Here is a 23907-nt window from a genome sequence, read left to right on the forward strand (position 1 = left end):
TAAGTTTTATTATTAATTGTAGTTAATTTTGTTACACCTAAGAATAAATAATACTCAGTGTAATACTTCGTGAATTTAAGATAAATTTTTGATGTCTGATTCTACACAAGAAGTATTTGAAGCTTAAGTAATTTACTCTGTATAATAAATTTAAGAAGAAATTGGGTTGAACACAGCTTTTGAAATGAACCAGTTTAAATTAGTTTGAGTGCTTGGCGAAGATAGTCAAATGAAGATAAGCAAATTCATATGCGCGGGATTCGCGGACAAACTTTCTCGACTAACAACTGTAAGTCAACTCTTCTTTGTTTCGTACAAGTTACGCCATGAATATATTAATCCGAGTTACACTTCCACGACGGAATGGTCTTGTAACTGTATAAAAGCTTAATGTAGCTGAGAATTGTTTTAGAATATTTTTGTTTCTCCGAGTACTTAGGAATAATAACCGATAAGAAACAATACAACGAATACTGTGGTTCTGGTGAATGAGCATAGGAAAAATGGTTTTCGTTCATGCAAATTATTTTCTCGACTCAAAGTGATCTCAAAATATCGTCGCAGCATCTGCGTCCCAAGCAAATCTCCCTCTCGTTTTTGAGAACAAATGAAGTCATTTGAAATTATAGAAATAAACTCAAAAGGTTGAACTCGATCTGTTTGGACACAAAAAGCAGGAATGATATCGAGCGAATTAGTCGGTAGGGTCGTACGCTTCAAGCCCTCGGCCGATGGTTCCGAGCCTGCTAATTAATCGGCTCTGTATTCGTCAGCGGCGAGGAAAAAAGCCACCATAAATTAAACGCGGGATCGCCTGTTATTTTTCTTCCTCGTACACTATACGTCACTATAAGCGGGGAGCATATTTTCCAGTTCATCTGCGCCGAAAGTGAGGAAATTCATTTCGCTGAACGAACGGCCGAACCCGTACGTTATACTCATGCTCCCTGCTCCCAGCTAAATTGCTATCGAGTTCTTCGCCCGGAGAAGGTAATTCTATTTCTGCCGGTCACTTGTTTCTTGTTGTGTTTATATCATCCGCAGACATTGTGCAAGCTTCGCTGATAACCAAGAAGTTAACTGGATTTACAGAATTTCAAACAATATGCTTTTTAATAGTGATAGTTGTTTTTGTAATAAATTCATATGTCATTTTAAACGTATTGTTGGATACTTGGACCAAGCTTGTGAGATATTTTATATAGTAATTGACGTGCATTCTCGTGAAATGGATTCTTGTACGAGAAAGGAGTGAACTATCCGGGTCGTGCATTTTCATTCTTATTGAGAGCTTTGAGGATAATTAATCAAAGCGTTTCTTAAAAGCGATATAAAACAGTTTTTGACTGATGGCTTGCAACTTCGGTGAACTTCTGGTAAAGGGAGGACGTTCATTAAAGACTTCAGGTTTGAAGTAGTTAATAAAAGTGGATCTCAATCAGACTTGTACCAAACTCGTAAGCAACTTCCAGTAAGGAAGCGAGGAAACTATAAAGGGGCGTAAAAGGCGAAGACATCGAGTATTTCGTAACGCCGCTGCCTTCCTCTCGTCTCTCTTTTCCTCTCTCCCAGGCGATAATAATACAAGTTATAATTCTGATAATAAAAGATACCTGGCCAATCCCTGGGATCAATGCCCGAAACGCGGTCCAATCCAAACTTCTGAATGCTTCCGTAACCGTTTCGTGAGATCCTATAAACTACGCTCTCGCGAGTAAACTTTCAAAAATGAAATTGAAAAAGCTCCGTAGCCATGAAATTTTCATACGGAAACTTTCCAAGTTGTTTCTCCGACTTCCTTCAGCTCGGAAATACAACTTCCACCGTTTCGACGATCCCGTCTCCTGCACGAAACTGGACCCAACGCGTCAATCAACGTCCCGCGGATCAGCGAGAGTGATTAATTTCCTCGGACAACCGGGTGTGAAAAATCCGGCAATTTAAAAACACGATTACGCTCATCGATCGAACGTTCTTAACGTAATCTTTCATTCCTTTCAAGTCTTTTGTGGTCGAAGATTTTGATTTCAACGAGGCTGTCAAATCATTGGTATGATAAGAAATGAATCACTGAGAAATAGTTAGAAATATAGATCGACGAACTAGAATTTTTTTAAATACACATTCGTACTTGTTTCATTTATAAAAATCGTTACACGTTCGCGCATATGAAAATGTGCTCGAAAACGAGAAAGGGAGAATCACTCATCATTTCGTTGATATCATATACAGAAGATTAAATTTTTATCCATTGTGGCACCGATCCTAAAATATTCGGTCGCTCTAACGACTGGGTACGCTGTTATGGAACCATTTATAATTTTGAAACATTCAGCTAAGCAGAAGATTTGCCTGCTGTTGTTATTAAACTGTCCCATTTTAGAAATCGCGGGATAACGCAACCTCTGGCCGCAATTGGGGACGTACCTATTCTGTCCAGCCAGCAGATAGTTGGTTGACCCAATCCAGTCATAACCATTAGAGTTGGCTTTGCTCCTTTTTCCTCCTTCCTATCGTCTCTCTTCTTTCCTTCCGACCGACTCCGCTCGGATTTTGCATCAACTGCACATTTACCACCAATATCGAACCTTACTTTAGTTTACGACCGACCGGACCTGCGTTTTAACAAAAATATATCCGAAAACTGCGATACTCGTAATAAGAGAAATATTGAATTGTCCCAGTGGTGATATTTTAAATAAAAATCGAGTGACATTATTAGGTAAACGTATATTGTCTGAAAAATTAAATTGCATTGGTGTGAAGCTAATTAAATAGTCGGTAGAAGTATCGAGTAGTACGATTAAAAGTGAGACTTGTCTGCTTGATTGGAAAGGATCATTATTGTACACAATTTGATTCCGATGGATATTATTGGCTTATCACTCGGCAAACTTTTCTCTGCTTATAAATTCGCTCTCCGTTCCGAACTCGGCGATATTCTTTTCCCCCCGAATGGGAACGCGCTATCGAGTAGAAAATAATATAAACTCGCGCTTAGTTTCGCCGATTTATAAAGTTGGCTTGAGGAGAGGCACTCGAAAGCGCGGAGAATCTCCGGTAGACGCTTTAATAACCCCGGAGCCGGAATGAAGCGGGAGATAAGGGCCGCGGCACCGAAGTTCTGTTACGCCTTCGACAAGATTTAAGCCGCTATAGAACACCGGCTCGGTTTCTTGGCTACAGTTTTGAAACACCTATAAAAGTTCACTTACCGATAATTCACCGGTAATTTATTTGAACTCTCCGGTCAGCCGCGATTCCGACCGACCATGCTGCTTTCGTTTGCCCGTCGCAGCGCGGGACGTCGTTTTCGAGAAATTTAATGTGCCTCTGGATGTACTTCCGTAACGTAATCTGTTACGTTCCGTGCTCGCCGTTTTGTCTTCTCGAGTGGGTAGTTTTGTCGAAGATGAGTCGAAATTTATGACGGTAGCTGGAAATCGTCTTACCTTTCAGATACAGAATGGTCGCGTTTCGCTTGATGCATGAGAAGCGGAAATTTTAATTTTAAAAATCGTTGCGAAGAAATACCTGCTTCGTAGAGTACTACTCGAGAGATATTTCGTTCCAGCAAATTTTTTTTAACGGTTAATTAGCATTTTGTAAAAGTGCAGTTCTTAAAGTAGCTTACGTCAGATATAAAAATGTAAATATTATCGACACGATAGAATAAAATAAAAAGGAAATATATTTGCGAATCTAAAAATATTTTGCGATGGTAGCATGTTGGTTTTTCTTGAAACAGCATCATCACCGTTTCTACGTATTTCAGTCATAATTTGTCTTCGTCAGGGAGTGCATTCGTGATGCAACATCCTTAGCATAATCCGTCTAACAATAAATCATCCGTATACGCTTCTTATTCCCCGTATAAATGAACTTGCTACTATGAAGAAAGTAGAAAAGCCAAAGGATTAACTCGGGATATTTCAGAGCGTGTTTTCAGTGAAATATTAGCTTGGCATACAGGTCCTGTTGTTTTAATCACCCAGTATTTGTACTGTTCTTCTCCGGTGGCAGTATTACCTGTTATTTCTCTCAATGCACTTGTTTATTTAAATTCGATGAAAATAAGTTGTTCATAGAGTGTTCCCAACACAAAAAAAGGAGCCAGTTTTAATAAGCGTTTGTCAGTACACATAATTTATAGACAGGAAATAGAGTAGAACTGAAAAATAAAGGGAAACGAAGTTTAAGTAGAAATGGTCAACGCGTGGCTAGGCAATCTCTCTTAACTACATCAAATATTATCAGTGCAATATTAAGTAAATAATCATTTGTTTATAAATGTAATGGCCATTTCATTCAGGGTTCTTACGGGTGTAATTTCATTTTATTTTACACGACACTTGAAAAATCGTAAAATGCACGCGAACGAGGGAACATCGAACGACTTTTATTGCGTCTCATTAACAGTAAAAACCGAGCAAGACTTTTGCTTGCTTGCTTTCTCTCTCAATAAAAAATAAGTAAAAATGAACGTTCGATGGAATGGATGCACGATAGTTTCACGCTCCTTCGTGCGCAATAACGGGTATTTCATCAGAGAGATTTCTCGCGTGTTTGGATCGGTTGAAAAATTACCTGTTAGTCAGTTACTTTGTACGTTTCCCATTTATTTCGCAGTCAACAGTATTGATAATTTTATTGATTTTCCTGGTAAATACAGCTGACTAGTTTCAAAGAATTTTAAAATGTGTGTAAAATATTCGTTTTTATTCTATCGTATCGAGGAACTTTCGTATTGGAAAACGTGAAGATAATTTTTTACATACTGCTTTAGTGAGCTAGCTGGAAATTTTCATGAATGCAACGTGGCTGAATTTAAAAAAAAATTGTGTAAAGGAACTTTTGATGACTTGGACGTTTTCAATACATTTAAGAGATTATCATGAGAGTTAATAAGAGGTTGATGTGATTTAATTCTATTAGTTTTAGAACTGCTGATACAAGAACGTGTTCCTAAAGCGGATTAGAAACTTTTGCGAAGATCGCAGTAATTATTCCTATGAACTTGCTGAAATTGTTGACACGCAAGTTTGGTTGTTGCCTAAAGCTTGATTCATAATCGCGATACGTCAAATCAGGTCAAATAGCGTAATCTAAATATAGTTTTTGGCCTGTTCATGTTAAATGTCTTGATAAGAGATGATCTATAACTATTTATATATTAATTGAGATCCAGTCGTTGTGCTGTACCTTGAATTTTTGCTGGAGTGATGAAAATACGAGTATTCGCTCAGTTGTCCTAAACGCAATCTTGTCATATAGTGAGGAAATTAGGAATTTACAAATAATTAATCTTCTAATCAAAACTTTGCGACGTACTACACAAAGTAACTAAGAGTAACTGAAGTTTGTACAAATGTTTGTACTGTCGAATAGACACTTCTCATTGTCATTTTGTCGACGCGAGAAGGGAACATTATCGCAGAGCTCTCAAGGTGGAATATGAATATTGAAATTCTCATTATTCCTGTTGGCTGCAGGCCGACCGCCGGCCGGTTCGTGTGTCATCGGGACATAATTTAAAGTTTCTAAACTAGCCAGCTTAATTATGGATGTATACAGCGTCATTAGACATTCACAGCGAGCTGAACGTTCATCTCGACCCGTGTCCCTTCTCACACATATTTAACGGAATAGAATTAAAATGGAAACGGCACGACGATGACGATAGAACGATCTAGAATTTCTGCTACGTCACTTTTGTGACATTTTCATTTTTTTTCACTGTGAAAAATCTTGTTTATTTTATGAATCTATGTTGGTTTCATATCCGCCAGAGAGGAATATATTTCCCTCTGTCACCGTTAGATGTATCGTTATGCACTGTTGTACAAAATAACAGTTTGCAATTTGATACAAGAGTTTAACAGATTGGAAAAAGTTCAAAAAGATTAGTTACAAACTGTTTTTCACATGTCGTTGCAAAGGGATCGATGAATATGTTTGTGGGAAAATTGAAGTCTTTGATAAAATATAAAAATAGAAAAAAGTAATGTTTTACTAGCAGTGAAAAACAATTTTAGATTAAACGTAACGTATGTTACATGAATATTGGCTGTACTAAAAATTTAATAATACATATCAGTAGAAAATAGTTATTTGTGTATATAGTATCATTAATAATTAATTATCGTTCAATTCAATTCAGTCAATGACGCTGCTGTTATATGATAGGTTTAAAAATTGTTTATCAATATTCTAATAATTGTTGGAATTATTATACATAGAATGTGGTAATACGGAACTTCCGGAATTTCTTGTAAATTACTGGAAGTCTAGGAGTTTAACGCGAACGGAAGAGGGAGAGAGAGAGACAGAAAGAGAGAGTGAGTGACAGAGTGAGGGAGGCATTTGAACAGAAAATAATTAAAGCCCTGGCCTGGTGAATTTGAAATCCCATCAATTTTTGAATATTCATTAATGAAACCTGGATTGCATACTAAAAGAAGCTTTATTATTTTCACTCTACTATAAAGTACTTTGACAGAATAATCAACTAGCATATTAATCACAAGCCGCCCCATTGCCAACATTATAAACACATTTACTTATTCCGTCAACGTTACGTATTAATCTTTGCGGTGTCTTCCGATATTTCTTGACAATTCAAACTGAAACTTTCCAACAAACTTTTTAACAATATTATGTATATCACGTTATGATACATATAGTTGTATATTGTTATAAATGTAGTTTTAACGTGGAAAGTATGGAAAATAAAGTTAGCTATTTATATCACGCTGTCGTTATTGATTACAGACTCTATAGAGATATAGTATAACATTTAGATACTTCGTAATTCCGTTCAATGTTTCACATTCGAAATAAAAGTTATTAGCTCGTTTTTTAACGTGCTATTGTTAGGAATTCTATACTGGTTTTTGTAATAATTCAACTGTACAGAATCATTAACACAAATCATCTATGTATATTTCAAAATTCCATTCATGCGAGAATTCATCAAAAGTAACGAGGCTGTAAACAATATAAGTTAATTCATTTACCTTCGAAGTCGATCACGTTCAATCATGAAAATACATAATTTTCATACTCAATAGTTTCCCTTTCTCTTCAAGATTTAATCAAATAAATTGAATTTTGAAAAAGAGTCAAAGCTAATTATTCGCTGTAAAGTAAAATTGTGATTATTCGCACACTTGCACAGTAAGTTAGCTATTTATATCACGCTGTCGTTATTGATTACAGACTCTATAGAGATATAGTATAACATTTAGATACTTCGTAATTCCGTTCAATGTTTCACATTCGAAATAAAAGTTATTAGCTCGTTTTTTAACGTGCTATTGTTAGGAATTCTATACTGGTTTTTGTAATAATTCAACTGTACAGAATCATTAACACAAATCATCTATGTATATTTCAAAATTCCATTCATGCGAGAATTCATCAAAAGTAACGAGGCTGTAAACAATATAAGTTAATTCATTTACCTTCGAAGTCGATCACGTTCAATCATGAAAATACATAATTTTCATACTCAATAGTTTCCCTTTCTCTTCAAGATTTAATCAAATAAATTGAATTTTGAAAAAGAGTCAAAGCTAATTATTCGCTGTAAAGTAAAATTGTGATTATTCGCACACTTGCACAGTGAACGATTGCGCGCGTGCAGCACGCGTCAAAGCACGTCGCTAGGGTAAACTGTCGGGACGTAAGCGGCTCGTCGGTGCGGCCATTAATTACGCCGGCTAATTCCGCGAATTGGTCATTAAGGATCAGCTGTTCCGCACTTAGTGTCAAGCTAACCGCGCAGTTCACTTCGGTCCCTGATCCAACGATAGTCAGTAGCTCCTTCGTACGACGCGGGACACTGTAATTGGTTTGTTGGAGCTTAACTAACTACCGGATAAAGTCGAACGAACCCGGCGCGACGCGGCGGCCCTGCCCTGCCGCGGCGTTTAAGCGCGGATTATCCAGAACGAGGTGAACAATATTTACTGCTAATTGCCGGGCTTTAGCTTTCCGATTTATTTCAGCGATAAGAAAATTTGGCAAACGCGTGCGGCAGCTGCTCGCGGGATTTCTTTTTTTCACCTGTTTTTGTTTCAAACGCGCTCGTTTTTTTTTTCTCGGATTTTGATGCCGCTGTCTTCTATTTGGCCGCTGCTGATTCGATTCCAATTAGAGGCGCAGTCTTCAAAATGTTGTTCAGGAATTTTTTGTCAGTAGCGGGATGTAAAATGAATTACTGGACTGGTTGGACGAATTACTGGATTGGGTTTTACATCTCGTGAAACAGATTTGAAATAGAGAGCTGCAGAGCGCTGCGAACTTACGTTTACGTTTTATGTTAAGTGATTAAAAATCTCTTTTTTTCGTCTCAAACGTTGTTTTGACCAATTTGACAAGAGTATCGCAGCTACGTGCGACGTACTTTTTCACGTGCAAGGAGAAAGGCATCCTTAACGTAAATGTAGTACTAAAAGTGAAGCAGGTAATTATTTCTATAGCCATTGAACATACAAAAATGTATTCAAACGGAGACGTTCAGCCGCATTATGTGCTTGAAGAAATATTATAAATTACAGCAAGATTTAAACCATTTACAAGTTTTTTTTCAAATAAAGTTGAGCACAGAATTTAATAAAATTTCTTTGTCACAGAAGATATCATTTAGTCGTAATTTGTAATTATTACAAAATAATTTTCTCGTATAATTGTAACAATTTAGTTTTTTGCACTGATATAACTGTTATTGCGGGTTCAAGAGGCAATTTGAGATCTTCGATCGCCATAAAAACCAGGGGTACATAATTCGCGCGTCGTACGAAAGATTTAATCTCGCAAATGAGATCCGAACACATTCGGGGTGGTTCACCCGGAGGCGATGCATTAAACAGGAACATACCGCGAGCTTAAGCGTACCTATTGCCAAGAAAAAATTAGCTCAGACCGACGGAACGTGCCCGAGCAGAGAAAACGAAACTGCTGCTGATCCAGCAATTAACTCACCTGGAGGGTTGCCAACTATTTGTATCGCGCTATTATCATACGTTCCGAAACTGGGCACAAACAGACTCTTATCTTTGTAATTCTAAATATCGCTGGCTGAATGAGAATGATCAAGCCCAGAGTCTGGTCAAAAATTTGTCGCAGGCTCAAAAGGATATACAGGAGTGTAATAAAAAAATTGTAATATCGAATAGATGATCAGTCGTTTATTTGTAAGCAGACAACGAGATTTTTTAGGAATTTGCTTCAAAACAGAGTTCTTAGAGGGAATAAAATTGTCTTGTTTTTTCTTCACCGAAGACGATGAACCTTCAACTTTGTTATTGATGCTGGGGACTGTTAGTAGGGCATCTGAGGGGAAAGCGTTACTTTATGTAGTAAAACGATCTCAGCCTTCGACTTATTAATTTTATCAAAGGCAAATGGAAAGTGGAACATTTTCTAGAATACCAATTAATTCTGGCTTTTCCTTCAACCAACCGTCTTTCAACCCCTTGCCGTACCATTCAGTTCGGGAATTTAGCTTGTGCATTCCCAAGTCGTTTCTTGCCATTTTTTATGCTTATAGAAAACTTTGCAAAATCTCGTTCGATATGAGAGTCTGATTCGTAATGTCCACGTTTCAAATTAAGGTCAAAGTACGGTAAGGGGTTAATTTTAAGAAAATGTTGACAATTTGTCTGACAAACCTGGGATTCTGCGTGACGTGGATACCCGGGGTTTGGTTCTCATGCGATGGGAAGGACTCGTTCGATAGTCTCCTGAACAGTTGAGGGTCCATGATGAGCCTGACGTTCACGGTACTCCTCCACCATCTATACCAAGGTGCCACCTGGTCCTGACGAAAAGAAAAATGAGTTCGGCCGTGGATAGGGAAAAAGTATGGACGAGGGGAAAAATTTGTAACAGGGCCGGTTGCCGTTCTTTTTACTCGCGATTTAAATTATTCGGATGGTTTCGGTTGTCAGGGCCAAAAGACACTCAGGTCGATAAATTAGCTGTGAGTGGTTTCGAAGCGGCCAGATCTCGAGATGGCTTGATCGAAATTCACGCTGCTGTCGCGTACTCGCGGTGATTCTTAATTAAATAGATGGATTTCGATTCGAGTACGACAGCAGTTGAATTTATGCGGCAAGAAACACGATTTTACTCGAGATTCTTGTCTCGCTAAGTTGAAATACTTCAATTAAACGATTTTCAAACAGGCGTTCAAATCTTGCTTGCAATTACCAGAACACCAATGCAGTCAGATATTTTATACGCATTCTGATAATGGTTATATTTTATATAAGAAAATTGTAAGGAACTTCTATTTGCAAATGCTTTTACGATACAGAAAACCAGAATTTTCCCCATTTACCTATTCTTAGAATACAAATTTTTAGCTATTCTATCATTTATCAGATATGTGGTACGCAGTATAAAAAAGATTTTGAATGTGAACCATTTAAGGTCAAATCATAAAACGACAACGGCAATTTTGTTATGCTTTCCTCGCAGTTTTACAACGAACATCAACTGCAATCAACGTCAAAGGAAAACTGCGAGCTATTCCATATATGACATTTCTGTTTTCAACATCCCGTCATTTTTATTCTTCATTTTCCTTCATTACTCTTAACTTTATTAAATATCCGTTTTAAATTATTCTATATTTATATCGAACACTTCCTATTACATTTAAAAAAAGAAAAAAATCAGCAAGATAATTTTCTGCTTCGAATTAATTAGTTTTCTCGAGTGTCGTTAATTAAGAAACTTGATAGATATTTATAATTAAGTTCTTTTTTAATGAAATGAATAAAAATACATTTTTTTCTAAAATGAGGGGAATGCAATTACGACGGCAATTACTTGCGTTAAATTGCAAAGTAAATCTTAAAATCGTCGATTAATTTATTAAAAAGACATCTAAAGGCAAGTTGTCGTTCTATTAAGAACCCTTTGCCATTGCATTCTTAAAGTTTCTTTGTAACAGCATAAATTCTTCTTTAATAATTCCCTCTTGGACACATTATTTGTCTTCTTTACATTCATGATTCCTGATTTTTGTCGTTAATCATTCTTACATAATAATCGTTTATCTATTCTTTGAATGTCCATTCTGTAGTCTACATTTTCCCATTTTATTCTTGAATCTCTATACGAATTCAGAGCTCCGCGAAGCATCTTTCACGCTGTTCGTTTGTCTCGTGAGATTGTTTAAGGATGTAGAAAAGCCCAAGAAACCAAGTTAACCGTCTAACCGTCTCTTTATTTAGAGAGGTCACTCGGCCGTGAGTCTTTTACGTTATTTCTTTAACCCAAAAGAGTATGCCGGATTCCGTTCGTTCCGGTTCACTCGGCTGACGCGTTGCGCTCCGCGCGTGCACGAAAACGAACGCGACGAAACGGGGCGTTGGTTTCACCTGTGTGTTTCACCTTTGCGCCTCGACGTACCGCAGCTTAATGTATCCGCTTCGAGGCAGCTTGTTATCTGGGTCGTCGCGGAGTCGCGTCGCATAAACATAAACCGTGGAAGACAGTCGCACTGTGGCAAAGCAGCAGAGGGTTACTGCACCGTCGTCGTCGTCGTCGTCGTCGTCCACCTAAACCTGCCTCCGAGCTACTACGAAACGCTTTGTCTCTGCAGCGCCGCGCGGTATGTTTTTACCGTTTCGAACGAAACACTCGATACCCGACGGCGTCTTGTCGGGGAAAATTCCGCGCGGAAACACACGGGCGTGAATAAAACGTCCTGGTACGCTTGCCACTCCCGGGCTGCACCGAATCGGAAACAAACCGAGAAACGTTTCGTTTCACGGTAATTGCGTCAGTCTTTGATAGACCAAGCCTTTCCTATACTTTGCAGTAATTGTAACAATTTGGGATTCAAACTGAAACTGATTGAATCTCGAGGCAATTTCTTAGAATTAAATAAAACCATTGTAACTATCGTATTCTTTGTAATGTAATTAAAGAGGTAACTCGATAATTGTTGCTTAATGGATGGTTGTCAAATAAAGGGGAAACTAATTCTGTAACTATGACGCTAGTGCAATTGTTCAAGTGTCCGCAAATTTAAATGCGGAGCGAGGTCCGATAAAGAACAAAAGGTGGCGAGTCCCTGGCTTCCGCCTGGCCACCTCGCAGATCCAGCCGGATGGATTTAAAGTTGCGGCGCGGGAAGAAAGGGTGCGACCCCGCGGTGCCATTAAGGGAATTATTCCGGGCAAGAATACGCCTCGAATTTCCGCGGAAAAAAAATGTCCGCTCGTTGCCCGACACGAGATAGCTACACGGAAGTTTCCGAGATTATGTCGGGACTGTTTAGGGAACTCGTTAGGAACCGTGTCACTTGGTTAGCATTCTTGCCCGTAATACGGTACGACCATTGTTGGAACATGACATCGGGCAACGTAATTTTGTAACTCGTTTAAGAAATTTGATTGCGAAATGCTTTACGCTCTCGGCGTATACGTGTTCGAAAGCTAAACAGAAGGTTCCGTTATGGCAATAAATGGGAAACTTATCAGATTACAAAGCTGAGCTTTGTGCGGTGGTAGCAGCCGGCCAGTTAATTGCAAGAACGCGATCCGTCTCTTGGGAAGCGGTGAACGAGAGTTAAATACGTTTCCTTGCGGTACCGTCGTTGTTTAATACAGTTCGGTGTACTCGAATAGTATTATGAAGTGAAAGGGTGATTACTTTTCCCAACAAATAAACCGTCGTGATGTAGCCCAGCACTACGAACGTGAGAAAGAACCATATGGCCCCTCTTGTCCAGAGCTTAGAAATCCCGATCTTCTTTCCCTCGATAACAAAGTATTGCATACCTGTAATTATACACAAAAATATGTTTTCATTGTTTTGTTTGTTTCATGTTTCATTAATTATAATTCTGGTGAAATGTGAATGTATAATTTTTGGTCGAAAATTTCTTGTTTCACTATTTGCAATTGCGACTCACCTAAGAGACAAACTGTTACCAAACCGACCGTAACGACGGAAAGTAATGTGAAGATAAGCAAATCTGATTGTATGTTTCTACGATTCCTGGGATGGCTAATCCATATCCTCAACGATTCTGGCCTGAAGGTTCCCATAAAAGTGATCACTATACAAGTCGAAAACAAGTTGAATTTCATACATTCGGTCTTAAATCGGTTTCCAATTCTTCAACAAAAAAAGAACAAAAATCTCTAATTATGGTTGAGATAATTTCTTGGCAAAGTTTAAGGCTTACCAGCGATAACGAGGCGTTTCGATAACGTTGAAGTGATAACGACATAGTTCACAGTAAGAGCGACAGGACTGATTCAGCCATCTTTCCAAGCATGTCAAATGCACGTAAGCCAACGATCCTTTACATCTATGAAAAATGTTAAGGATTATAATGCCGTTTATTTTCATTTCCATTTTATATCCTAAGAGTAGCGAATTTAACTCTAAATGTTCCAATAAATAATTTCTAGTTTTTCAATTTTTAATGGCAGTAAAGATACTATATTTTCATGACTGTGATTCCAACTCTTATTACTTAATTACTCTCTAATGAAAATTCAGGCGAGCAAATGTGTGTGCGAGCGAATGTTTTCACGTTACCCCCTGCAAATAAAAAAATCGATTGGACCATTGAAATTCGCATTATAAAAGTAGTCGCGCGTGACTGCTACATAGATATATCAGGCGCCAATCCTATTTCCTTCGGATTATTCAGATCTCCTTATATTTCATTGTAACATTCGGATAAGAACTTCGGTAAGTTCGAAAATTACGGCGGCAACCGTGCCTCTAGAAGAGATTTGCATCCGACCTCTCTTTACGTATCGCACTCCCTCTCAAGTTTCCCTGCTTCCCAAATATTTTCGTAACTTTTTTAAGCTCCACCCGAGAGAAGTCTTTAAACATTTGGAGACACGTTCCACAGATTACATTCGTTTTTCGGCTAACGCCTGGCGTCTCGCGTCTTTGGCCTCTTAATATAATAACTCCTTCGCTCCGTTTCGCGACAGGTGTTAAAATTATGCTTCTACAAGAGGACCTTCTCACGGCCCGGTGAAAATGCATCGTATTCAACTTTCCCGGAAGCGTGTTTGCCTACTTCAGCAGGTTAAAACGGTGGCTGCCTTTAAGCGAGCGCCCACCGAGAGACATCCAGTTGAATAAACTCGAATCGTGTACCGACGGTGTGTCTGTGAAATTTATACTTGCCATATCGGACGTGGCATATTCTATGTACGCGCGAAATAGGAAAGTTTGGCTAATACAAAAAGATGAGACGGAGAGCGAGGTTTCTGCTTTCGGTTTGGCCAGGAAAATTTACAGTATAAACAGTTCTCTGTGTATGTAGGTACGCTTGAGATATGAATAAGTTGACTGAAAGAATGTTTGGTTTCAGCTGGGAAACCGAAGAGATGATATTAAGTTTCTTGCAATAATTGTTAATAATAGGATGATAGAGAGCGAAAGCTCTGTGTGATGTCTGAAATGATAAATTATATATGTGACATAATAATTGTTTAATCTAATATATTCTTTTAATTTCTGTTGCAGGTAAGCATTTTAAATCGGTGTTGAATGATCATTTGCAGCTTGATAATTGGTAATGTACTTACGAACTAGTTATACAATTTTCATTTATCTATTTATGCCACGTTCACGTGTAGCAAAATTCTTGCTGACAGGTGAAATAAACGTATCATCTCTTCTCACAATAACATAAATAACAATAATTCTCACGTACAATGCATTTTGGATGAACACGAATTGACAAAAAGGTGTACAGAGGGATATTAAATTTTTCACTTCTTTCTGCGCATTCGGTCCGATGAGACGAGGCCGGGCTGGCTTTCATTTTTCAAAGTATCGAGCCGTGAGATTCGCAATACTGCCGACTCTTTGGTGTTGTTTCAACATTTTTCCCGAGCGCGCAGTGTCCCGTGGTTTTCAATACGTAAGCAAGAGTTCATTCCCGTCCCCTTCAATTATTCCGCGCCCGTAAACTTAATTGCACAATACAGTTTCTAAATTTCTATCGTCCGAGCTTTCCACAGCTACGCGCCGTTTCATCAAACTGTTCGTCCATTCGCCGTTCCGGTACTTTTTTTTTTACGAATAGTAAATACATTTTTTGAGGAAAAATATGCGAGCTTCAGTTTTGCTTGTAAGGAACGGGCAGTATTTCTTCTAATATCAGGAAATTTTGTTTTGTTCCATTGATACAATTTTCGTATTCCTTATATATTAATACATGTATTGAATCAGTACTGAATTCGTATTTCTCTATTTTTTTAACTTCTCTTTATACGTATCGATTCTTTCGGCGTTTTTGCACTCTACCAAATGCAAGTAATTTAATCAAATTGAATCTGCTACAATTGAAAAGGTACATAATTAATAAAGAATTTGGTATAACATCGAAGCTGTCATCGATGTTAGTTAAAAATGTATTCCTCAATCGCGAATTTTCTAATGCATGTCCGATATGATTCTAACCCGACACAATTAGGGATCAAAGGCAGATCCCGAGTGGGATTTACCGAGATATCAGGCTAATCGCAGTGACGGATTGCGTAAGCAGCTCACAGGGCACCTGTGTCACAGCTAAGCCTGTGGATAACGCGCGAACTCAAGTCATCCTCGTCACTTTCATCCGAACTACGTATTCAGATGCAATTACAATGATTGTGACGAAATAGTAATATAAAGCCTGCTTACAAAATGACAGAATATGCTTGTTGCCTAACTCTTTAAAAAAATACTATTTTCGATATACTTTAATGCTGGGATGTCCAACTCTTTTTAAAAGTATAGTTTTCTTCAACGACCCCCTTACATTTTTCTCTATAATAGACAGCATATGATTATACAATACTTACAAATAATTGTACATAAGTAATTTAAAGATAATAATTAGAGTAGATTGTAGACTAGTTCACGTGTGTTAGTACTGTGTTTTCCTTTTTTATGTTGCACTTATTGCAGAAAAAATTAATACATTTTAAAAGAATGTTATTGGTTTTTAAAATATATTAAATAATTTCTCCCTTATATTTATTTCGTATGACTTCTTCCTTACTAATGATATAGGTTTGTATAAAAAAATTCAATTTTTCATGCAATCAATGAGATTTGGTTATTCGGATCAATCGCCTCACTCTCTTTAAAATTTCAACGAACCCTAGGGGGTCGATATCGACCCCGTCGTGAACCTCTGCCTTACTGTTATGGCATTCGTTACGTTATGATCAATACGAAATATAAAGTGGTAAATGATGGTCTGCAGACGTCCCTTATGAATTCATGGTGAGACAAATCGGTTGCGTCGCGACGCTTGTAGCCGCGGGGATACAGGCTGGGTGATGCAACGCGAACGAGAAGCCTGTGAGCAACGGGTGAAAAGAAACGGGGTCGCGTAATATGCGTGTCGTTCCACGAGAATTCTCACGAGGACCTCCGGTGAATTAAGTTCCTCGCGGCGAGCGGAGAAATTGGTACGGAAAGTGAGCTGCCGGAGAAAGCGAGAACGAGCGAATGGGAAACGGGTGAAAACTGGGTGGCGGGTGGGATAATGCAAGAACGGGGCAGCGGTGAAAACGGGAAATAGTAGAACATGGCACTACTATGGGCCGCGATTTTTTTATTCCTACGTTAAAAAACACTGCGTTCGCCTTTAAACGGGGCGTCGAGATTAAAATTGTAGAACCCTTCATTAGATTAAGAAGGGTTAAGGGGTTGTAGAGTCGCGGTGGAGAAGTGGTTCGTGAGGTAACGATGTGAAGGGAAGAACGATGCTTCGTCCGTCCTATCGGGACGATTTATCGCGGAAACAATGTTAATAGATTTGTTTCGCGAGCAACTGCTGGGGCTTTTAAGGCGAATGAAAGATGACTACGATTTCTCTTTTTACTCGTTGCAATTATACTCTCTTCTCACAATAGGAATTAGGCTAAATACAAAAGTAGTTTTTAGCTACTCAGTCGTTTTTGTTTGATTTTATATTTCGTTTTCACGAAATCTAATTGACGTTCCGTTATACGAAACGTAACGTCGTGTTTCGAGATACGACGATTAACGTATGTATCGACGAGCCGGTGTTTGATACGATTATTTTAGTGCCGCGAAAATGCTCGTTCGCGTTTATCGGCGCACGTGCGCACGTCACCGGGTTCGATAAATTTGCGAGTATAATTCTGAAAGGATTTATTCGTACCAATACCGATTGCACTCGATGCGACGTCGAAGTGTTTGCCACCCGTCCTGTCCTTCCTCTAAACAAATTGCGATATGGTAATATTTGATCGTTCCGTCGTGCCATATACGAATTAACTGATTTATTAAACCCTACAGTTTCCCCAAAGGTTTTGTTGATACAGCGACAATTTTTATAACGTAATCAAAGAGAAACATTTACTTAACGAAAAGTACACAAGCCAAGAATTATACGTTTATAAATAAATAATACGATATTGGTATTACAGTTTGCTTAATTTGCATATTTAAAATTCTACTAGATTTCAAATTAATTCTTAACGAATTGAAAACTTACGATGCAGAATTCGAATGTTCGCTTCGCAAGAAAAGATTTACGAAATTGTCGAAGCGTGAGAACGAATTTGCAATTCCCCTCAGTTTAATTTCCCAGTGACCTAGCTATTTAATAACGCTATTTTTAACGCGCGATACCATCCGAAAGCTAATTAAATAGCTGCCTTTCGCACTAGGGGAAACCGCGATTGCGTATCACGATAATGAATTAATTTCGCTGGGTCGGTTGTCTTCGAATTTCAAACAGCGTTGCAACAGTTTATGCCACGACATTTCGCGGTAATTAGTTGACACAGGATAACCGTCACTTAATCGACCAACGCGAGAATTAATTAGTACCCACGCCGATCCGCGGCGGAGAATTTTCCTTGCCGAATCGTTTGCCCACTGGACATTGTAAATGTATGAACAACGAGGGGACGACGGAATCTGGTAGCAGTCTCGTTTTAAACCTCTAAGTGTTAATAGGTTTATGCGATTAAGTCATTCAACAACGTTAGCCCGCTACGGAGAATGAATTTTGCTACCGCGAAATATTATTGCTCGTAAAATGGCCGAGTAATTAGCGACGACCTCCCGTTGTTTTATAAGTACACTTGTAAATTAAAGCATGTCAAAAAGTATTCGAATATGATGCTAGAAATGCAAATTAGCTGTTTGAGGATCTGTTGCATGCTAATTAATTATATTATTTGTAGCTCATTCACGATTTTGATAAAATGTTCTTAATTACGAACAGTGAAATGAGTTTTTTCATTCGCAAAATCAACTGCGATTTTTTAGCCAATATTTTCAAATTCTACTTGTTTATTCACTGTTTGGAAAAGAGTCGTATTTTCATTGGTTAAATAGAATTGTTCATAATCCCGAATAGTTTTCTAGTCTATAGCATCAAGTCTATAGATTTTTATACATAGATGGATATAGAATTTATATTCTTTATATAAAGTAGGGAGCCAGAGAGTCGTATTTATTTCGTATTGCAAGTATTAATAGTCGTTCAATTGAAGGAATCGTAACAGAAATAACCATTGTCGAAAATAATAAATATTCATTTACAAATAAAGATATACATTCAAGGAAAGATGTATTAGTAAAGATTACTTAAACATTATCTTGCATTTAAATGAACAATTATAATTATTTTGAAACATGCTTCGATAAAGATTATTGAAATTCACTGAGAGTCTCGGTATATTTTCACTGTTGACAACCGGTCGTTCCTGTTACGAATTCTGCAATTGCTCGGTGATGGATTTACCTACAAGGCGAAATGAGCGACTCCTTAGAGGTGTTTGTGTGACATATTCGGCAGACGATGGAGCCGACGGAGACCAAGCTGCGGGTAATCTGCCGGTGTTGTTGCCCGAGCCCGAGAGACATTTGCTGCTGCGTGTCGCAGTCATTTAAATTGCAGGACGAACCCTCGGGAGCGGTGACCGGTAACATCGGGATGCCGTGCTCGTGATCCAAGTTAACTGGAATCGAAGAGAAGGATACACACGAGGGCGGTGCATATGTATGATCCGCAGGCACGTTCCGTACGCGCGCGTTTACTTACTACTCTCTCTATGTCTCTCTCTCTCTCTCTCTCTCTCTCTCTCTCTCTCTCTCTCTCTCTCTCTATCTGACTCGCTAACTCACTCATTCTCACCCCTTTTCCTCTGCCCCGCACCCACCCCCCGATTTCGACGTAATGGCTGTGCTTTCTCTGAAATTCGCTCTCCCTCGAATATCGATTAAACGCTCGAAACGTTCGGCGCGGCTCGATATATATCGAAATGTTTTCGAAATGATTGCGATAGAGCGTCGCCAGGAAAAGAGGTCGAGTTGGTCGGACGAAAGAGTCCAAGTGTGGTAATGATTAAGTAGAAGAGACCCCGGGGTTGCAAAATTATTCTCTCTCCTCTTGAATACGCGTTCGGGATTATTTCGAGCTAAAGAGTTCAGCTTCTGTCTTAAGAGTTGGATGAAAGGACGTGGAAATTAAAGGAAATGATTTGATTCGTATTGATAATGCGATTCATCAATAATTTCGACATAAAAGGGACTTATTTTTTTTTAACATGATTAAAATATAATAACTCAAGGAGAATTTTCTTAGATCAATGGTGTGTCGTGTGCTTCATAGATGATCATCTTATTAACTATGCGCATCAGTAAATTATTTATGATTTGATGTAGTGCAGTATATTCGAGGCACCAACTTAAAACAAGAGAAGCTAAACAGAGGAGAGAAACGGAGAACGCGGTGCATATGTATGATCCGCCACGTTTCGCACGCATCTGCGTGTATTTACAGCCTATTAGGCGTAATGGTGGGCTTTGTGGAAATTTACTCCCCAGAATTAATCAATGCGAAATCTGATATAGCCCCTTGAATTACAAACAGGATGGCACTATTCGAACAGGAAACCCTAAGTTTTGCAGTAACGGTACGTTTCGCTAAAAGCCTTGTCTCAAGGCTAAATTCGGTGTCGAAATTAATCGATTCATTTCCATGTGAATTAACGTTTCTTCGTGTATCCAGAAATTACAGTCTAAAAATTACTGTGCCGTAATACAATATTTGTCACCTTAAATTTGGTTAAAAAGAGTAGCTAAGATTAACAATAAATTAAAATTAAATTCGCTCGAACGAAATAATTGAGTGAGGACGTACCTACATGCATCCCAATGCGATGAATTGCCCGTCGATGAAAATAGAACCGAACGGGTTCAACAATCTCCCTCGAGAAGTATTACCAAAAGGAGCGCTCGAGGTTAAAAGGTGATACAGTAATTTCTGCACGATTCCGTTTCTTATTCAATCTGATCCTTCCGTATGCAAAACGAGCCGCGGAAAGAGAGCCAGCCGGGGTAAAAAAAGGAAAACGATGCCGGTTTGGATAACCGATAAAACTATCGGTCCATCGTAGCGAAACGAGACGATGCGCCCTCTTTTTGCAGCCGACAGCCATTCCCTTTTCCCGTTTCGTCGACAAACGACGAGCAAATAAACAAACAAGATGAGACCGTGAGCCACGATTCACAAAGCTATCTGATTTTAAAAATCATACTAGATGATCATGAGAATAGTTTTATCTCGATTGGCTATAGTTTGTTCGAGAGTTTACCGCGTTATCAGTTTGTCCGTTTTTATCTGGTTCCCAATTTTGTCGAATTTTCTGTTTCTACCACATTGTTCGGTATTTACAAATATACATATACACAATAGTACTGTATTCGTTTATCGATCAGCCATATTCTTTCTTATCATTTACAACGATCTGTAAATCATTTCAAAGTCTCGATGTTTTTGCAAGTGAAGTGCAATTACATATTACGTACAGTTGAATCATATAGAGAAATAGTATGACGGTAATATTAGCTACGCGTGAAATGCAGTGTGAAAGTATTGGAGAAAACTGAATCGATGGCTGTGTTTCGTTGATACATTAAAGAATAGCGGAAGAAATGTATCTTGAGACATTACCCCCAGGTTGCAGAATTATGAAGATTAATTAACTCTAGAAACCATCCTACGTTGACGTTGGTAAATTGAATCTCCGGAGTCGAGCCGGCCGCGCTGATTTATGGTGCTGCTGCATTGAAATTTTTTCCTTATGAAATATCTGGATTTGCATTACATTAAACGGAACGGTCTATGGTTCGTGAGCGATCATCTCCGTTAAATGGAATCGTTCCGACCGGCGACAAATTAAGAAGAGGGGCAGAGCATGTTAATAATTTAGACTTTTATGTGACTGACTAAAGAAATCGCAGAAAGTTCTTGTCGTACGATCGATAAAATCCTTTTAATGTTTCTCATTTACGAACGCTCAGAAAATCGGAGGATGCCCTCAGACTGAAAAAAATACCAAAAGCAAATACATTAGTAACGTAATAGGTTTTTTATTTACCGTCATTTCATGATGAGAGTGCATCCCGCTATAAGAATCAGAGAGAGCATTGGAGGGATTGATACACATCTGCCGGTAAAGAGCAGCTTCTTGTCTTTCACCCTCTAGCCGTTCTAACGAAGAAGCGGGAGACGATTCTCGGACGGTTTCCGTCTTCGTTCCGCGACGTCGAGTGACGCGACGTTTCAGATTGAATTTACTCGTCTCCATCGGCGGACGTAACATTTCTCCCGGAGGAGTTTACCTTTCGACTTTCGTATTCGAGATTTTGTTTTCGCCAATCCCCGGGAAGCGACGCGACGGCCGGGGTCGCGGAACCGCCAAAGTTTCCCGTCCTTGGGACGCCGTTCACGGATTTCCTTCGCCTTCCTCGAATTTTCCGTCGTTCTTTTTAAGTCGGCTTCCCGGCCAGAAAAACAGAAACATTTTCTTCAAAATTCTTCACGAACGTCACAACGTAACCTTCTCTTTCTTCGCCTCGGATACGGGAGAAAAATATATCGATGTCCATTTATCTTGAGGGAAAATAAATCATCCAGCACGTAGCAAATTTTAAAATATTTTAAACATCGTCAACAAAGTCGCGGGGCCTTTCTTTACGTTTAATATACGTTTCTTCCTGTTGCGATTTCATAGAATTTCGCTCAATCTATATTGCATTACACGCGCATTAAGCCGGCCAGTAAATCATGATTCCGGATGGGAAGAAGGGGGGGAGGGTGCTTTTTGGTGAATTGAGAACTGCTGGAAGCAAAATCACGATTTGATGTTGATATACTGGCAGGGATACGGGTGTACATAGGTCCCTATTGTGGATACCTTAGATAGTTCAGTCCATTTCATCCCCACTGCTTTATCACTAAATATTGCCTGACTTACGCCACGGGTAACTGTTCAACGGGCTGACGGTAGATACCTGGCCGCAACAATTTCATTGTTCACGTTCTGTTCATTCTACGTTCATCAGCATTTACCGAGTCCCGTTGTCGTTACACCAGGCACCGGTACATTTGTCATTTTCATGGAAATAGTTGCTTCCACGTTTCTAATTAAACGTCGACGATAAGCATATATTATAACATTCCAGTTTTAACCATCATTGTTATAAAATATCAAACGCGTTCCATTCGAATAAACCAAAAATTCGGTACAGAATCTCGAGTGTTAAAGGGAAGTTGACTTTGGTGTAACGAGTACGACATGCATTCCTAACGAGGTGCCTTCTAAGACATTCCTATAGGTGTACGTTCATCCCGTTTTCTGTCTCCCCGCACGGTTACACACACATCGGCCAGATCTCAGACGATACGTATTATGGGATACGCGCGCAATTTCACGAGAGCAGCGTCGCGCTGGGGGCGGGTTTTCGGGGTGTCGTGTTTAGTGGCGATAAATTTCAGGGTTGTACCTTAAGACGGTCGGATATATACGTGCGCGCGAACGTGTACACGGGCACACGTACGGGCCGTTAGGTGCCGGTGTTGGTTAGTAGTAGTTAAGGGAGGCGACTCTAGGAGAACGGCGCGAGCGACACAAATTTTCCAACCTGCCAGGCTATGAGGACATATTTAAGGCGTCGCTCGGCCGCGCGTTTTCATAATCTCTCTAATTTCCATTAGCACGATAAGTGCGTTAGATCCGACGTGAGAATTTACTTGAATCGCGATAAGCTTTTTCGCCGAGCTGAGCTAATGGCAGTAATGGCCGGTTTATTTCTTCTGTGCGTCGCGATGTCTATTGTCGTACGTTTTAAAAATTCAATAAAATACATAAAACGTGAGAAGCATTAGCAAAGTGGAGTTATGAATATAATATCACAAATTTTTAGGCAAAATAGAACATTTAGGATATCGCTTGAAACATGAATTTTCCATAGACATTTAATTTATAATTTAAACAGAATTGTTTCATGCATCGTTTAACATCTTTTACGTGGCATGCAGTTTTTATATCTTCAATGGATAAAAATTTTTTATAAATAAATAAAGTCTAATTATAATTAAGAGAAGAGAGGTACTTTGTTATATCATGTGATGCACCCGTTTGGATAAGCGTGCTTTTAAGTAAGACGATTTTCTAGTCACTGGAAGAGGAATAAAAGAAAACAATAAAAGAGTTCAGAGGTCCGTTTTTAAATGTTGTTTCCACGGTATAATACCGCATTCTTTATTGTCTATCCAAATACATACTTGGAAGGTTAGGAACTTGTGTCGGAACAAGGAAGAACAAACACACGATGTGGACTTTAGACTGGTAGAAGGATATCGGTGTGCGGTTTAATTTGTATTCAGCCCCGGGGTTTTCTCTTACGCTGGGTATGAAACCTGTGGATCAACAAACGTTGTTTTACCGACGTTTATAGGGAGCGCCGAAAGAAGAGAGCGGTATTACTATCTCTGGTGGCTATTGTCAAACGCTTCTTTCATCTTTCGGATAAATACCACGGCAGAACTGGCCGCCTCACTAAGAAACACCTTTATCACTTTAGGCG

At 38.9% G+C, this 23907-nt stretch overlaps 2 protein-coding genes across 4 annotated transcripts in view; one reads left to right on the forward strand and one right to left on the reverse strand.

Moving 5' to 3' along the window:
• dpr1 (defective proboscis extension response 1) overlaps positions 1–23907 on the forward strand; it is a 524556-nt gene that overhangs the window by 359056 nt on the left and 141593 nt on the right. The gene's annotated exons all lie outside the window — the stretch shown is intronic.
• Positions 9175–23907, reverse strand: part of LOC108627994 (E3 ubiquitin-protein ligase MARCH3-like) — a 36732-nt gene continuing 21999 nt past the window's right edge. Inside the window, exons 2-7 of the mRNA XM_018029634.2 lie at positions 18776–18992; positions 13211–13336; positions 12935–13056; positions 12673–12800; positions 9675–9823; positions 9175–9336 (exon numbers count right to left, since the gene is read on the reverse strand). Of these exons, the coding sequence (XP_017885123.2) occupies positions 9306–9336; positions 9675–9823; positions 12673–12800; positions 12935–13056; positions 13211–13336; positions 18776–18963 (744 nt within the window). The 5' untranslated portion in view covers positions 18964–18992 and the 3' untranslated portion in view covers positions 9175–9305. The remainder of the gene's footprint in view (positions 9337–9674; positions 9824–12672; positions 12801–12934; positions 13057–13210; positions 13337–18775; positions 18993–23907) is intronic.

This window comes from Ceratina calcarata, unplaced genomic scaffold (assembly GCF_001652005.2).
Source record: "Ceratina calcarata isolate Rehan_Ccalc_2016 unplaced genomic scaffold, ASM165200v1 scaffold49.2, whole genome shotgun sequence".
Classification (NCBI taxonomy): Eukaryota; Metazoa; Arthropoda; class Insecta; order Hymenoptera; family Apidae; genus Ceratina; species Ceratina calcarata.